This window comes from Salmo trutta, chromosome 26 (genome assembly GCF_901001165.1).
Source record: "Salmo trutta chromosome 26, fSalTru1.1, whole genome shotgun sequence".
NCBI classification, from domain to species: Eukaryota; Metazoa; Chordata; class Actinopteri; order Salmoniformes; family Salmonidae; genus Salmo; species Salmo trutta.
Window position 1 is genome coordinate 4,189,277 of NC_042982.1, and position 18,219 is coordinate 4,207,495.

The 18,219-nt window shown below is 43.3% G+C and overlaps 1 protein-coding gene across 1 annotated transcript in view; it reads left to right on the plus strand.

Annotated features, from left to right (window-relative positions):
- Positions 1 to 291: 291 nt before the first annotated feature.
- si:dkey-103g5.4 (uncharacterized) overlaps positions 292 to 18,219 on the plus strand; it is a 53,028-nt gene continuing 35,100 nt past the window's right edge. Inside the window, exons 1-13 of the mRNA XM_029714441.1 lie at positions 292 to 1,131; positions 1,327 to 1,550; positions 2,248 to 2,409; positions 3,602 to 3,781; positions 4,480 to 4,600; positions 4,706 to 4,795; positions 5,875 to 6,052; positions 6,335 to 6,497; positions 6,702 to 6,890; positions 8,238 to 8,412; positions 13,896 to 14,035; positions 15,401 to 15,511; positions 15,794 to 15,999. Coding sequence (XP_029570301.1) covers positions 984 to 1,131; positions 1,327 to 1,550; positions 2,248 to 2,409; positions 3,602 to 3,781; positions 4,480 to 4,600; positions 4,706 to 4,795; positions 5,875 to 6,052; positions 6,335 to 6,497; positions 6,702 to 6,890; positions 8,238 to 8,412; positions 13,896 to 14,035; positions 15,401 to 15,511; positions 15,794 to 15,999 — 2,087 coding nt within the window. The 5' untranslated portion in view covers positions 292 to 983. The remainder of the gene's footprint in view (positions 1,132 to 1,326; positions 1,551 to 2,247; positions 2,410 to 3,601; positions 3,782 to 4,479; positions 4,601 to 4,705; positions 4,796 to 5,874; positions 6,053 to 6,334; positions 6,498 to 6,701; positions 6,891 to 8,237; positions 8,413 to 13,895; positions 14,036 to 15,400; positions 15,512 to 15,793; positions 16,000 to 18,219) is intronic.

Genomic DNA, 18,219 nt, shown 5'->3' on the forward strand with positions numbered 1-18,219 from the left:
CCCCGTCGGAGGCCTTTTGCCTTTTGGTAGGCCGTCATTGTAAATAAGAATTTGTTCTTAACTGACTTGCCTAGTTAAATAAAAGTTAAATAAATTAAATAAAATATTACACATCCCAGGCACACACTCAAGTGCATTCACACTCAAGCACACACACACACACACACATACCCATGTGCATGCACATTCCTAGTGTACACACACACACACACACACACACACACACACACACACACACACACACACACACACACACACACACACACACACACACACACACACACACACACACACACACACACACACACACACACACAGAGCTTTGCATTATACACTTTAGTTTTGTATTGTGGTTTCTAGGCGGTTGACCTATATTCAAACTGCTACTTTTTTTCATTGATATTTACTTGGTATGTGGTATTGATTTAGTACATGTGTATGCGTGTGTGTACCACTTGATAAAAGCCAGGACAGGCCCGTTATCATGAGGAAGCAAAGAGTGAAGATGTTACCTTGGATTTTGAACACAAACTGGCAGCCTTTCAGTACACAGGACAAAGTTTGACTGGATAAGCAGCAAAACAAAGTATTCATTTCTCACGACCACTCTTTGACCTGGGCAAAACGGCAAACAGAAACCATCTGAAAAACAATTTGCTAATTCTAAACATCCAATTCAAATAAATAGTACATTTCTAGAATTTTGGGAGAATTGCAATGAACCGTAAAGCAAAGTTGTGATGATGTGACGAGAGCCAAATCACTATCAATTCAATATCAGTTCCATGGTAGGATTGATGTGGACAAAGCCTGTAATCTGACCTGGACGCATAGGGTTGCCATTTTCAACCCACCAGCCTCCCATGTTACCCTACCTCTCAGGCCCCATCAATTATTCAACTATTCAGTAGGCCAGGGAAAGTGCTGGTCTCCAGTCCCCCACTGAGTCTAGGACAGCAGTAGCAGGATCGTCCAGGACCGGGATGATGCTAAGGAAGTTAGGGCCAGGAGTCTGCAGGTGGCCAACCCTGCTGCTTTGGTGCCTGTACGTCTTTGTGGAGGAACACACTGTCTATGGCCACAACAGAACTGTGGAAACCAGGGAGATGGAGAGGCCATTTTGTGAACAAGGTAGACACACTGTATGTCTCTGCATGCTTATATAGACCTGAGAATAATTATGATCCTATTGTGAGGCTACTGTGTTTTAGCTGTGTGTGGCATGAGAGACAAAACCTGACTATGTCACCTTGTGACAGCACATGGAAACCCTTGGTGGTACACTACCACTACCATTTTGTGGTAAAACTCTATTTATTCAAACAGGATACTATTGTCCAGTGGGAAGTCCCACACCAGTGCCATGTCCGAAGGGTACGTTTGGGCCGACGGTTGGTGCTAGTTCCATGGACAGCTGTCTCAGCTGCCCAACCAACCACTACTGTCCACGACCTGCTCTGACCTCCGGCATACCTTGTGGAGCCTGGGCAGAGCAGCCCCTACCTGGCCAGGACAGATGTGTGTGTCTTGGAGAAGGGCAAACCTTCCAGGTGTGTGTGTGTGTGTGTGTGTGTGTGTGTGTGTGTGTGTGTGTGTGTGTGTGTGTGTGTGTGTGTGTGTGTGTGTGTGTGTGTGTGTGTGTGTGTGTGTGTGTGTTTACGTATGTTCTTGTGTGTGTGTGCGTGTGTGTGTGTGTGTGTGTGTGTGTGGGTGCAAAGTCCTTCTTTTATGTTTTGTATTGTGTATCAATGACTCTGTCCTGTCAGTCTTCCGTAGTATCAGGCACACAGGTTGCATGCAACAGTTAACACAATATGCAGTATATCCACTTGGTTCATGGGTTCAATCTGTAGCCCGCGGCTCAGAATGTTTCATATCAAGTTTCAACATAGCCGGAGTCTAATTTCCGTCCGTGTCAGTCACCCAGTGACTGTTGAGCCTTCCACTCAGCAGCTCATGTTCAAAGGGGAAATGACTCTAGGTACTCTGAATGACTTCCAGGTATTGGGTGTTGATCTAAGCGTTTTAATGTCAAATCAAATCAAAATCCAATTGTATTTGTCACATGCTTCGTAAACAAGTGCGTGGGGAGAGTCCAGTGTGTGTGCTTCGAGTCAAACGAGTTTTGCAAAAGGTCTAATGTCTATTTGTGTGCATGTGTGTGTTTGTGTGTATGTGTTGGTATTTGTGTGTGTATGTGTTTGTGTGTGTGTGGGTGTGTGTGGGTGTGTGCATGTGCCAATTTAGGCCAGTGATGGGCAGTGCCCTTGTGCCCTAGGGTACCGCCTCATGGGCCAAGGGGACACTTGTTTGCACAGTGTGTATGATATTTGTAGAGATGGGAGAGCGAGGACACAACATGGAACCTGTCTGGACAGGCAGCAGTGGGCACAGCACTGTACCCAGCAGGTTAGGAGAAGATAACTCACCCATGCATGCACACACACACACACACACACACACACACACACACACACACACACACACACACACACACACACACACACACAGAAACTCTACATTCTGTGTCAATGGTTAATTGAACAACGTATTGTAGTTCATTGAACAAAGTACTGTGTGCAGTACAGGTGTGTTGATAGTACTTTTTTAATAACGCGATTTGTTTTACCAAGACATGCATACAAAAACCGTGGAAACTGTTTCCATTGTTACATTCTATTCTGTGTACAATCATAGACAATGTACAGATGGAACTGTGGCAAGATGGGTGTCTACTCTGTACTAGTCCAACCAATCATTTATTTATACAATAGATCCGTGGATCCCGAACTGTGGGGCTCGCGGTCGCGAGTTTAAATATATTTTTTTTTTAAGGAAATCAGTCCAGCTTTCAACTTACTCTTGAAAGTTGTAATAGTAGAACGCACAAGATGCAATTTTGAAACGCTGTAGCGCATGATCTGTTTTCCTTGTCAGTCGTTGCATACTGTATCTTAGAGAGCTATTTCTAACTTGTCAGAAATGTCCAGATCAACTAGCCATTGTCAGCTAACAATTTTTAGCTAGGTTTTTTTATCCCATAGATTGTGTTGTAATGCTTGAGACACTCATATCACATGAATACACATTAGACATAGGCAAAATGTCTAGAATTGCAAGAAAATAAGCGTTAAACCTGCAAAATGTTTTCTCCACCAACAAGAGGGTGTGAACAGTGCTTGTGCCCATAGAAATAAATGTGGCACATGTACACGTGCGCAGTGGGGGCGTGGGATGTTCCCCAATGCTAGAAGAGGGGCCTGAGTGAAAAGGTTTGGGAACCCCTGCACTACATGAATGACAGGGGGCACTGTTTTGAAGCCACCGCGCCTCCATCTTCACACTCCCCCACCATTGTAAAAAATATTTTGGAAACCATCGAAATGCCTTTATTAATGTCTACATTCGTTTTTGTTGGCACGTTTATTCTATTATCATGTCATTGGCCCATATATAGCATCATCAATCCAGGGTTTATATACATAATTGAGTCCAACTTAATGTGTAACCTTTTTCCCTTGACTGGCTACCGCTCAGTCCCATCCTTTTCCTTTAGTCTGTAGGTCAACAGATCCCAAGTGTTCCTCTCTTCCTCTCCCAGGTGTGTCTCTCTCCAGGGGACTACCAGGGCTTTGATGGAGCTCTGGGCCTGTGTCTGTGCAGGGAACCCCCAGAGAGAGCTGTGTGTGGGGGCTGGTGTAGGAGCAGGCCAAAGCTGGCACTGCATTTAGTGTGTGCTGCTGTAGACTTGCAGCTGGTATACAGCAACTCTGAAGGCCAGGTAAGCCATGATGACTTGAGCATGTGTAGGAAAGAGTTGCATGGCAGAAACATTATGCGCACATACTCACACAACGCACCACTCACACACACACACACACACACACACACACACACACACACACACACACACACACACACACACACACACACACACACACACACACACACACACGTATGCAACCAATAAAAACGTGGATTTGATACACACACACACACACACACACACACACACACACACGTACGTATGATTATTTGTCTCTCTGAAATTCAACCATCAAGCGATGTCTGTCGTTGAACAACCCCATGCAATGATTAGATAGTGAAAAAGCACACTAATCTCTTTCATAATATCTTTAAACAATAAAAGCAAATTTACCAACATTTCTGAACATGGATATATAGCATTTTGGAATGAAACTCTTCAATTACAAACACTTGATCCTGTCCCCTTAACTCTAACCAACATCCATAGCACCATTTTAATGAAAAATGTATGGGTATACTGTACACTAGCTTGGGTTAAAACGTAGCTTGTACAATCACAGACAATGCACAGAAGATGCAATGAATAAACTTGGAAATCACATACTTGGAAATCCCATACTTGGATATCATATGCTTGGACATCATAGACAGCCACGTAGAGTAACAACCCGACATAGTTATCAGTAAACGGCCCTGTGTTTTCTCTAACAGGTGAGCGTCTCCGGGAGTGTGCTGCTGGAGGCCGTGTTCAAACGCTGGGACTCCCAGGGGACCTTGCAGTGTGACGGTCGCCACAATGTCTCCCTTCCTGTGTACACAGTGCAGACAAATGGTGAGCTCCTCGGATACAGAGAGGGCCCAGTTACAATAGGCCCTTAATACACGGTAGGACCAATAATAACAATGACTGTCTTTGTGTGTGTCTGCTTTTTTAAAGATGCAGGATTCCTTGGTCTCCTCAATGACGTCCCAGCGGCGATTCAGAAGTTATTTCCAGAGAAAAGCATAGGAATGCACATCTCTACAGGTTACCTATCATCAGAGAATGATACAAAACCTACAGTGCTGTCAAAAATTATTTTCCCTACTTTTGCATATTTTTTATAATGAATGTTGTCAGATCTTCAACCAAAACCTAATATTAGATAAAGGGAACCTGAGTCAACAAATAACACGACAATTATATACTTATTTGATTTATTTCATAAACAAAGTTATGCAACACACAATGCCCTGGTTTGAAAAAGTAATTGACCCCTTACACTCAATAATTGGTTGTGTCACCTATAGCTGCAGTGACTCCAACCAAACGCTTCCTGTAGTTGTTGATCAGTCTCTCACATCGCTGTGGAGGAATTTTGGCACACTTCTCCAGGCAGAGCTGCTTTAACTCAGTGACATTTGTGGGTTTTCAAGCATGAACTGCTCGTTTCAAGTCACAACATCTCAATTGGGATTAAGTCTGGACTTTGACTAGGTCATTCCTAAACTTCAAATTTGCTGCTTTTTAGCCATTTTCATGTAGACTTGATTGTGTGTTTTGGGATCATTGTCTTGCTGCATGACCCAGCTACATTTCAGCTTCAGCTCACAGATGGATGGCCTGACATTCTCCTGTAGATTTCTCTGGTGCAGAATTCATGGTTCCTTCTATTAAAACAAGTCATCCAGGTCCTGAGGCAGTAAAGCCTCCCCAAACCATCACACTACCACCACCATGCTTGACCATTGGTACAAGGTTCTTACTGTAGAATGCAGTGTTTGGTTTTTGCCAGGCATCGTTTTTGTTATTTGTAAAGTCAGGTTCCCTTTATCTAATATTAGGTTTTGGTTGAAGATCTGATAACATTCAGTATAAAGAAATATGCAAAATAAGAGAAAATCAGAAAGGGGGGCAAATACCTTTTCATGGCACTGTACATGTTATCCTAATTTTACTGTCCCAACACACTTACTGATCAAATATTATCTCTGTGGTTAATTCATTAATCCATCCATCCATCCATCTATCCATTCCTCCGTTTGTTTCTTTGTTCGTTTGTTAATTTGTTCATTAATTCATTCAACCATCCATCCATCCCTCCCTCCATGACTATTTTCTACCAGGTGACTCTGGTGTCAGAGAGGAAGGAGGGGCTGGGTCTGATTGGTCCAGCAGATCGACCATCTGGGGAGGAACCATGAACTCCAGCTCTGTGGGGATTCTGAACCCTACTGCATGTCTACACCTAGGGGACACACTGCTCTTCACTGTCACCAGACAACACTACCCTCAGTATGATGTGTAAGTCAATCAAACTGCTCCTGATAGTGGATTTTCTACACTTCGCTCTCAGAAATGTGTTTTTTAATTTGCATAGGACTTGAAGATTTTTTTATAAAATGTCAAACCTCTTCATCTGGGACAGGGTGCCGTTGCAAATCCAACGCACTTCTGAAAGTGCAGTATGGAAAAGCCACCATCTACAACAATTATTTTGGCCTTTGCGTGGGTATCTTTCTATGAGCAGCATTTTCTTTATCCTTTTTTACTACTGAGCTTCAAGCTTCCTGTCTTGTTGTCCAGAGAGAACCTGTACAATACCAACAGTGACTTTGACTGGGGTTCTCTGAGGCTGCTGGCTGAGGACCTGACACTGGCCAGGACTCCACCGACACTCTTCTCCTTGGTCTTCACTCAACCTGGGGTGTACGCCTTCAAACTCAGTGACCATCAATACAAACACATGGTATTACCCTGTTTGTTCGTACAGGGCCGTAGAGGTTCTTACCTAATGAACAAAATGGGCGAAAGATGCAATCGTTCTATAGTAATGCCCTGCTCCTCTTCATTTTTGAAAATTGTGTTATGGAGTAACTTTAAACTGATAAAAGTGAAATCCATAAACTTTCCCAATATCTAAAGCCAATATGCTCACGTGCTCCTCTTACAGTATGTGAGGGTAATGCCAGCAGGTGGACAGTGCTATGAGGCTGGACCGTTCTTCCCCACTGTCCCCCATCATCTGACAAGGATGGGCATCGCCAAGAGACGACACCTGCTTCTACGCCCTGACTGGTTGGTGACAGGAGGACTGCTGCTTGGTGCTGTGGTCATCCTCAGCCTGTGTGTGACGCTGCTGGTGAGAGCACTTCTTGGCGTTGACAGGCACACACACATGCGTCCTCACAGGCATGCCTTGATTGCAAGCGCACACACACGTCCATAAACATTATTGGCAAGTATAATGGGGAAATTTCAGTTTAGAATGTGCATATGTGTAACAGTTAAGAACGTAGTGGAGATTGGGGTCAGTCGAGCCAAAGGGTTAGTTGAGTCACCCCCTCTTTCTAGGAAACTATACATAAAATGAATCATGTGACCAAATATTTAGGAATAAAAAAATAAAGAAAAGTGGTAAGCAAGTCAGGTTCAAAAAACTGTTTTTCACAAAGTCAGATTAATGTATTGTGTTATAGCTTTCATGATGCTTGCATCTAAGCCAAAACTGATAATTGTAATACTGTTCTATACAGTTAGAGACTCTATAAGCTTATACAGTATATGCAGTCCTAAACCAAGCATGAAAGTGCATCTGTGTGGCTGTGTGGGCTAATATAGTAAAAATGGTTGCTGTGGGGCAGTGGTGGAAAGTACTTAAGTAAAAATACTTTAACGTACTACTTAAGTTGTTTTTTGGGGGGTATCTGTACTTTTATATTTTTGACAACTTTTACTTTTACTTCACTACATTCCTAATGAAAATAATGTACTTTTTACTCCATACATTTTCCCTGACACCCAAAAGTTCTCAATACATTTTGACTGTTTAGTAGGACAGGAAAATGGCCAAATTCACGCACTTATCAAGAGAACATCCTTAGTCATCCCTACTGCCTCTGATCTGGTGAACTCACTAAACACAAATGCTTTGTTAGTAAATTATGTCTGCCTGTTGTAGTGTGCCCCTGGCTATCCATAAAATAAAATAAAAACAAGAAACTTGTGCCGTCTGGTTTGCTTAATATAAGCAATTTGAAGTATTCTTTTAATAGATGACTTTCACTTTAACTTGAGTAATTTTCTATTAAGGTACCTTTACTTTTACTTTTCCACCAGTGTATCTTTCCTTTCTGTATTGCACATGATTTTTCAGTGTTCTATTTGTGACACTCAAGGTGCGGGTTGATGGTCACTAGACCTTGATACTGAATGTAATGGATTATTCTCATATCTGTTGATTGCAGCCAGAATGGAGGTACAAGGACACTGAGTATTCACTGCTCTATTGTATTGATGACATTCTGTGAACACTATGATTCTGTAGCAGGTGACAAATTCACTTCCTTTTTTTGTTTTGACTTCCTGCAAGCCTCTCGGGCTGCTGTTGACTGCCTTTTAGATTCTAGTGGAGCAAAGGTCATGCACATTGTACACACAATTCTGTTTTTTACACAGAAGTCAGACAGATTTGTGTTCCCATGTGTAGATCTTGTTTCGGGAGTATGGCTGGCCAGAGAAAGTGGCCACCGGAGCCCAGTACCGTATACTCCAGCTCCAGTACCCCATGGAAGACTACTCCTCGAAGGGTTCCAGGGTGACGACATTAAAGAAGTACCACAGAAACCTCCATGCCAGGATGACAGAGTCCTCTGTACAACCCGGTACAGTATAATATATCCTCCTCGTTCCCACTGACTCTTCACCCACCATAGCCCATAGGCAAGCAAGCTACCCAAACACCTTATTATACAACATTCCCAGGGACCGGACCATAGTATAACAGCTCACACCTGTACCCTTTTACTACCTTACACAACCCTGTTTACACAATAGGGAGACTGACCCTTAGACACCCAAAAGCTACAACCAATCACACTGGTGTGGTGCTTGCAAAATACCCCCATTCACATGCATGCTCACGCAATATCAACAGCCACACATACTACAACTGAAACAATCTTGATCAAGTTGGACAATCAGCCCAAATACGCTTAGATTTGTTATATTTACATTTTGGCAATTTATATTTTTTCAATTTACATTGCAACGAAATCATTGCAGTGGTGTAAGAAGAAGACCAATATACAGAAAAATATGCTCAGTAGCCGATTCAGCATAATATAGAATGGAAAGCTTGTTTTATGTGAACCAATGACATCATAGACAGGACAATCAGTGCAAGACAGTACAATAGGGACACAATGTTACAGCAATACCAGTAGTGTGGGTAAAATCACTGGGGAAGACAAGCCAGAAAAAAGCCATATTACAACCTATGTGTTGTGATAATCGCATTGTTTGCTGTATAACCTGTTAGTTCAATCAACCAATCAATCCAATTTATTTATAAAGCCCTTCTTACATCAGCTGATGTCACAAAGTGCTGTACAGAAACCCAGCCTAAAACCCCAAACAGCAAGCAATGCAGGTGTAGAAGCACGGTGGCTAGGAAAAACTCCCTAGAAAGGCCAGAACATAGCCTGGTTCCTCTCTAGGTTTCTTCCTATGAGGGGTGGCCAGTCCTCTTCTGGCTGTGCCGGGTGGAGATTATAACAGAACATGGCCAAGATGTTCAAATGTTCATAGATGACGAGCAGGGTCAAATAATAATAATCACAGTGGTTGTAGAGGGTGCAACAGGTCAGCACCTCAGGAGTAAATGTCAGTTGGCTTTTCATAGCCTATCATTCAGAGTATCTTTACCGCTCCTGCTGTCTCTAGAGAGTTGAAAACAGCAGGTCTGGGACAGGTAGCATGTCCGGTGAACAGGTCAGAGTTCCATAGCCGCAGGCAGAACAGTTGAAACTGGAGTAACAGCACGACCAGGTGGACTGAGACCGCAAGGAGTCATCAGGCCAGGTAGGCCTCAGGCATGGTCCTAGGGCTCAGGTCCTCCGAGAGAGAGAGAAAAAGAGAGAGAATTAAAGAGAGCATACTTAAATTCACACAGGACACCAGATAAGACAGGAGAAATACTCCAGATATAACAGACTGACCCTAGCCCCCCGACACATAAACTATAGCAGCATAAATACTGGAGGCTGAGGCAGGAGGAGTCGGGAGACACTCTGGCCCCGTCCGACGATACCCCTGGACAGGGCCAAACAGGCAGGATATAACCCCACCCACTTTGCCAAAGCACAGCCCCCACACCACTAGAGGGATATTTTCAACCACCAACTTACCATCCTGAGACAAGGCCTAGTATAGCCCACGAAGATCTCCCCCACGGCACAACCCAAGGGGGGCGCCAACCCGGACAGGAAGATCACGTCAGTGACTCAACCCACTCAAGTCACGCACCCCTCCTAGGTATGGCATGGAAGAGCACCAGTAAGCCAGTGACTCAGCCCCTGTAATAGGGTTTGAGGCAGAGAATCCCAGTGGAGAGAGGGGATCCGGCCAGGCAGAGACAGCAAGGGCGGTTCGTTGCTCCAGTGCCTTTCCGTTCACCTTCACACTCCTGGGCCAGACTACACTCAATCATAGGACCTACTGTGAAGAGATGAGTCTTCAATGAAGACTTAAAGGTAAAGACCAAGTCTTACGTCTCTCACATGGATAGGCAGACCATTCCATAAAAATGGAGCTCTATATGAGAAAGCCCTGCCTCCTGCTGTTTGCTTAGAAATTCTAGGGACAATAAGGAGGCCTGCGTCTTGTGACCGTAGCGTACGTGTAGGTATGTACGGCAGGACCAAATCGGAAAGATAGGTAGGTAGTTCTTATGGCTTGCTACCGTGATATATAGGCCTAAGGCCGAGACAATAAGAAGACACTGTGGCAGAATAAATTCAACCACACATTTGTTTCATCACAAAACCGGAGAGCAACCTCTGTCCACAAAGCATATTACATGTTACAAACAGTTACATGACCTACAGCATAGTCAGGCAAGTTAATGTTTCCTACATTTTCGTACCACTAAACAACTATTGATTTAGAACCACAGAGAGTTACCGCAAGTCCCAAAGAAAACAGGAGCTGCCTCCAATTTTCCAACACCATTTCAACTTCAATATTTCAACATCATGAAATCACCTACGCTTAGTCTAATACAGTGACAACTAGAAGATACCAAAAACTATTTAGTCCAATCAGCATAAGCTAAATATGATTTGGCTGTCCATGGTTCTGATTTCTCTGTGTATGCGTGCAAGTAGGAAAAAACATGTTGATTCACCCAGTTTGTAGAGTAACGCCAATGCCATCCCCCTCTCTTCCATGAGACGAAACAGTCTAACTCGGTCATACAATACACTTTTAGTTTTTGTTATCCTAGGCTACCTGGCTAAAATGCTTGCTCGCTAGCCTAACTTCCTTTCATGGGCAACGTTAGCTTGTTAACATTAGCGTACTACAACTAGCTACATATTGAACTTCTATCCTCTCAGGCCAGGGGCACAAAGGATAACTTTATGGTTGGATCAGAATCACCATTAAAATCATTGGCTAGTACGGAGAATTAAGTAAAACCCACAAGTCCAAATCCCTAAGTTATGAAAGGGACAATTTTAGCTAGTTAGCTAGCCTCCAAAGGGCAACAACACAATGAGATGCAACAATTCAATTTTTTTCTGTATTTTGATGTTTTGCTCTCGATGTAATGTGAATTGTGTGAAGCCAAATCCAAACTGGCTTCACTTGACCCTTTTTTTGGTGTGCCAGGACCGTTCACAGTTGAGGTCAGTCAGTTTAGCTATTATTTTATACTTTATTTTATCAAGGGAGGCCAAATGCTCGCTGGCTTCCCTTGAGTTCAATGGCTTCCCTCGCATTCAATACTATGGGCGGAAACGTCATACCAGACAGCATCAGATAGGCCTAGATTTGTGGAAGGTACTACACAGCGCAAAGACTCCCTTCCTCACTCAACGTCTGTCAAGATATGTTGAGTTTCCTTGTAGCCTATTGCCTGAATGCAAAACAATGTTCTGTCTGTTTGCTAATTTTCATGGCCTAAAATAAATGTCTTCATATGGGCAGAATATTATCTATCGGCTATAGTAGAATATTATCTATAGGCTATAGTAGAACACATTTTTATCAGTTATGAAAATAGAACATTCCATGTGAAAAAAATGTATCTGTAAAAGGCCGACATTTGGACGTTTCAATTAAATAATACTGTCTCATGACTATAGAAACTGAAACATTGTGATTTTAGAGACAGAGAGTAACAATAGGCTATGATTAAAAAGTTAGGGTATACATTCTTAGAAAAAAGGGTTTCAAAATGGTTCTGCGGCAGAACCCTTTTTGGTTCCAGGTAGAACCATTTTGGGTTCCATGTAGAACCCTGCGTGGAAACGGTTCTACATGGAACCCAAAAGGGTTCTACCTGGAACCAAAATGGGTTCTTCAGAGGGTTTTCCTATGGGGACAGCCTGAAGAATCCTTTTTGGTTCTACAGATGGCACCTTTCTTTCTAAGAGTATACTGGGCTCTCACCATCATCCTCATTATCATTATTCACATCATTTAAATGTAATCAAGTCACAATTAAGAGCTTTGGTGTCGACATCAGTGAGCAGGCTTTCCGAGTGAGGAGAGACACATGGGTAAGACTACCAAAGGAAAACGTCTGGAAACAAAATGATGAAATTCAAGCCACAGAAATACAATGTTTATGTAAAATGTCTGTACATCCCCCTAAATTTGAAATCTAATATGTCCATTTAATAAGAAAACATAACCAAATCCATTTGGCTTATGTTGTTTCATTTAGTCTCATTATGATATGGAAAATGTAGGCTATTTCAAAAATACAGAATACCATATTTTGAGTTGACTCTATAGGCTATTATTCTATTAAGATCTACCCGAGGTTCAACTTTAAGGCAAGGTCATCTTAAAACTATTTTGATACTCACCTCAAGTCTTGATAATATGAATGAGAATGTAGTCCATTTTGTTTTGTAAAGTGTTGGTCCCATGCTTCATGAGCTGAAAGAAAAGATCCCAGAAATGTTCCATATGCACTAAAAGCTTATTTCTCTCAAATTTGTGCACAAATTTGTTTACATCCCTGTTAATGAGCATTTCTCCTTTGCCAAGATAATCCATCCACCTGACAGGTGTGGCATATCAAGAAGCTGATTAAACAGCATGATCATTACACAGGTGCACCTGTGCTGGGGACAATAAAAGCCAATTTAAAATGTGCAGTTTTGTCACACAACAATGCCACAGATGTCTCAAGTTTTGAGGGAGGGTGCAATTGGCATGCTGACTGTAGGAATGTCCACCAGAGCTGTTGCCAGAGAATTGAATGTTCATTTCTCTACCATAAACCGCCTCCAACATAATTCATCATTTTAGAGAATTTGGCAGCACATACAACCGGCCTCAAAATCGCAGACCCCTTGTAACCACGCCAGCCCAGGACTTCCACATCTGGCTTTTATTTCCCTGCTGGATTGTCTGAGAAGGGGAGGGGGGCTGAGGAGTATTTCTGTCTGTAATAAAGCCCTTTTGTGGGGAAAGACTCATTCCAATTGGCTGGGTCTGGCTCCCCAGTGGGTGAGCCTGGTTCCCAAGTGGGTGGGCCTATGCTCTCACAGGTCCACCCATTGGCTGCGCCCCAGCCCAGTCATGTGAAAGGAAAAGGAAAAGTATGATACACTAAAGCCTGGCTTCCTTTGACACTCATGAACACATGCCTCTGAATACAGATATCAGTTAGTCACAGTGGGCCAAATCCTAACTGGAGATCTGTGCACGTAACTCTGACTTTCATGTATATCATACATGAATATCAATTTGAGACTAAATTTGAGTTAAGAGCATGGATCTCAAGTTAGGATTTGGCTTAAGTGATAAGCTAATAAAACAAAATACCTATTCAGGATAACCTCCCTTGTTGAATATTTATCTTTGTATATATATATATATATATATATATATATATATATATATATATATATATATATATATGCCATCCCATTGGGCACACACTGGTTGAATCAACATTGTTTCCACATTAAACCAACGTGGAATAGACGTTGACTTGACGTCTGTTCCCAGTGGGATTTAGCAAATGCTTTTATCCAAAGCGACTTACATATGGGTGGCGTCAGCGGGAATCGAATCCACAGCCAGACTTCATGCTATACATTCTGTGTTCTATTTAATTCTGTGGTAGCCCTGGACTTGGAGGCAGATGAGTTCTGGGACTATGAGCATCAGGTGGACCTGGAGGCCTTCAGCACTAACACCTTCTACAGCATCCTACTAAAACACAGTGTGTCTGTCACCGCTAGACTGAGCCAGCTCAGAGGAGAGGTATAACCTTGCAGAAATGGAATAACAATAGTATTATAATGTAACTCTATAGGATTAGATTTTTTTTATAGATTGAGCAACATGATCTCACAAACACACAGCTATTTGTCATATACTGTATGTACATGTATTTCTATAGGTAAGCCAAACCTCGCACCAAACCTCTCACTCTCACCTTCCCAAGCCTCAAATATCCCGAACGTAAAGTCCAAGTAAATTGAGACAATGTCATATTGTATAGTCTTCTCATATTGTATGACATATTGGAATGCTTGTGTTTTTTTTGGGTTACACCCGTTTTTCACCGTATTCAGGGCCGGTCCTAGCCTTTTTGGGGCCCTAAGCACCTCATGGGCAAAACATTTTAGTGGCCCCACTTTTAAAATTGGAGAGAAGAAAATTACGTTTTAAAAGAAGTTTGCTGCAATTCCACAGATTTTGTCATGGGTTGGAGAAGATTTAGCAATTTTATAAAATATTTTATGCAATTCTACTCATTTTGTTTTGGGGCAGAGAGAAAAATATGCAGTTTTATCGCTCATTTCCATCAATTCTACACATTTTGCCATAGAGTGGAGATACATTTTTGTAGTTTTAAAGAATTTTCTGCAATTCTACAAATGTTTCCATGAGTTATGCCATGTCCTTTATTCCTCGGAGAGTGGGGTTACAGCCAAGGTGTGCCATTATCAACGGCAACCCTGGAGCAATTAGGGTTAAGTGCCTTGCCCAAGTGCACATCAGCACATTTTTCACCTTGTTGTCTCGGGTATTTGAACCAGCAACCTTTGGAGATCAGGGCCCCTGCGCAAGTGCCCTGCATGCCTGGTTGGTAATTTGACCATGATTAGTACAAGTTTAGATAGCTGGCTAAACTAATTTACCAATCTAGAAATGTTTTGTTGACATGGGTCAATTGAGTGACTGTCAGTGACTGACATAACAAGAGAAAAACGGATGTATGTTTATGCACAACCAAATTGCACCTTGTGTATTCTGCTTTTATAACTCAACAGTAAGTTGAACATTTATTTTTGGGTCTGGGGCCCCTTAGTGCCAAGGTGCCCTAAGCGATCACTTATCTTGCTTATGCCTGGGGCCGACCCTGACCGTATTGGTCTTTCCTGTTTGTGGTTAGAGTATCGGAGAGTGGTTAAGATTATTACACTTCTCTGGGGAGCTGGGCTGATAACGATGTACAGTAATATGAGCAGCGTGGACCCTGCAAGTCTTTGTGAACCCTGTTTCGGAGACAGAAACGTGCTATGCTCTACTGTGTGTGTGTGTGTGTGTGTGTGTGTGTGTGTGTGTGTGTGTGTGTGTGTGTGTGTGTGTGTGTGTGTGTGTGTGTGTGTGTGTCTGCAGGTGAAGGACCTGTATCAGGGGGTGATGGGCAAGCTGAAGGGGCTCCAGCTACAGCCGGGCTGGTCTGCAGTTGGGAAGACCAAGGAGGGCTATGAGAGGCTGCGGAGGCAGGTGTGTGTTGCCCTGACCTGAATCAAACACATGCTACTTGCGCTGTACAAATACCAACGGAGCTAATGAAATAGTCCCAGAAGTGCAAACATCAAGCTAAATTAAGTGCACCTTGTATTTGACCCAGGTCTCATTGTTTCACATGCATTGCATTCTATACTAACATTGTGGTAAGTAAAGTACTGCAATACTAGATGCTATCCCCCTGTTGCCATAAGAGGGCATTGTCATGTGCCACTGTCATCCACTGTTGCCTCCATCTCTCCCACTAAACATCACCAGGTGGAGCAGGAGGTGATCAGACGCAGGTCCCTGGCCCAGCAGCTCAGACATCTCCTGGACAGTCAGCTCGGGGTCCTGAGGACGGAGCTGATGGCCCAGCAGACGGTGCACAGGACCTTCGGGGCCCATCTCAGGGAATGTGTGAGGCTACTGGGCCAAGCAGTGGACAACACTGACCACCCTCTCTGGGATGAACACCCACAACAGTAATGTCTGAATCTGTGTCCCTTGTCTCTTCCTGTCATGCCTGTGTGTCCTGGAAAGAGCTTTGAACTACAGCTGTTTTTAATTGGCCAGGGGTTTTAATGAGAATGTTACAGTTTTTCCTCAATCCCGTACAAGCATGTCTTGGACCAATGTTGTCGTTTTACAAAACAAAGTCCACAAAACACGGAATGCGGTGTCCTTTTGCAAAACTCAAAACATAAAGACATTCATCAAAACTATATTATACTGTCAAAATGGTAATAAATTCATCAAAAGACCACGACTGCCTGCAAAAAGATTAACGCAAACATACTTATCGAGTCCAAGCAGACAAAAGAGAAAGTTAGTCTGTCTCTTTAAAAATTCCAGTAGATTAACACATTTTCTTTGTAGTCACTAAATCATGATGGTCAAAATTGGAAGAACAACTATCCAAAGGTGCATAATTATAGGTAATTACTCTCCTTTTATGCATATTTCACCAAACAATTTTATACACATAAAATAAAAAAACAAGCACATTGTGTGCAGGATTCATTCATTGGTATCATCACTATCCAAATCCATGTATTCAATACATAGCCTGGTTAGTGCATAGTTTTGTAGATTTTCCATTGGCACACAGAAACACAATCCACAATAGAAATAAGGAAATGTTAATGCATTGCAGGAATACAACTTCTATGAATGTACAGGCCTCAATCTACACCAAAGCAAAGCTGTAAAATGGAAGGTCACAATGTTGGAGATGATGACTTAGAAGTAACCCAACTTCATTCTATACATGTCTGCAATATTGTAAAAAAAAAACAAAAAAAACATGTGTCCCTATTGTCTAGATATTTCCCTATATTGTACATGGTATGACACTGATAGCGTGATTTAGAATTTAGTAGTCTAATGCAATAGTATTTACTTATTTGTCACGGTTGTCGTAGGAAGGAGCGGACCAAAGTGCAGCGTGTGTGTCGTTCCACATTTTATTTTCACTGTGAAACTATGCAATAGATACACATAAACTAAAGAACAACAAAAAAAACGTGACGCAGAGGTGAAACATACACTAACTCAGAAACAATCTCCCACAAACCCAGGTGGGGAAAAACACCTGCTTAAGTATGATCTCCAATTAGAGACAACGATGACCAGCTGCCTCTAATTGGAGATAATACAAAACTAGAACATAGAAAAACTAAAGTAGAAAACCCCCCTGTCACGCCCTGACCTACTCTACCATAGAAAATAATAGCTTTCTATGGTCAGGACGTGACAGTACCCCCCCCCCCCCCCCCCCCAAAGGTGCGGACTCTGAACGCACCAACACACAAAAAAAAGGGAGGGTAAGGGAGGGTGACAAATGTCTATGGCGGCTCTGGTGCAGTACTCAGAACCTTCTCATCCCGCGGATCCTCCAGCAGAGGAGGCGGCTCCGGTTCGGGGCATAATCCCCGCTCCGCCCGCTGATCCCTCCGCATTTGTGTCACCGGACTCCGGATCGTCGCCGAATGACCCGGACTGCGGGCCGTCTCAGGAGGTTCCGGACTGCGGGCCGTCTCAGGAGGTTCCGGACTGCAAAACGTCGCCGGAAGCTCCGGACTGGGAACTGTCGCCGGAGGCCTGATGCGTGCGGCTGGCACAGGTGGCGCCAGACTGGTAACACGCACCTCAGGGCGAGTATGGAGAGCAGGAACAGGACACACCGGACTGGAGAGACTCACTGGAGGCCAGGTGCGTGGAGCAGGTACAGGTGGCGCCAGACTGGTAACACGCACCTCAGGGCGAGTACGGGGAGCTGACTCAGGTGGCACCAAACTGATAAAAAGTTCCTTTGGGAAAAATCTGTGCATCTTCCACCAACTCAACAACTCTCCCATATCTCTCTTCTCCTGGATTGGCTCTGGTTCCCTCCTCGGCTCCGCCGACTGCTCCATGTGCCCCGCCCCAAAATTTTCTTGGGGTTTCTGTGGCCTTCCTTCCCGACTTCATAGCTGTCCCTCCCTCGCTGCTTCTGCCTGCTTCCCTGGCAGGCTCTTGTCTCCTGCCACTATTCCTTCCAAAGTCCAGGATATACTCCTCCTAATCTCCTCAAAAGTCCACTGGTCCACACCACACTGCTTGGTCATATTGTGGTGGGAGATTCTGTCACGGTTGTCGTAGGAAGGAGCGGACCAAAGTGCAGCGTGTGTGTTGTTCCACATTTTATTTTCACTGTGAAACTA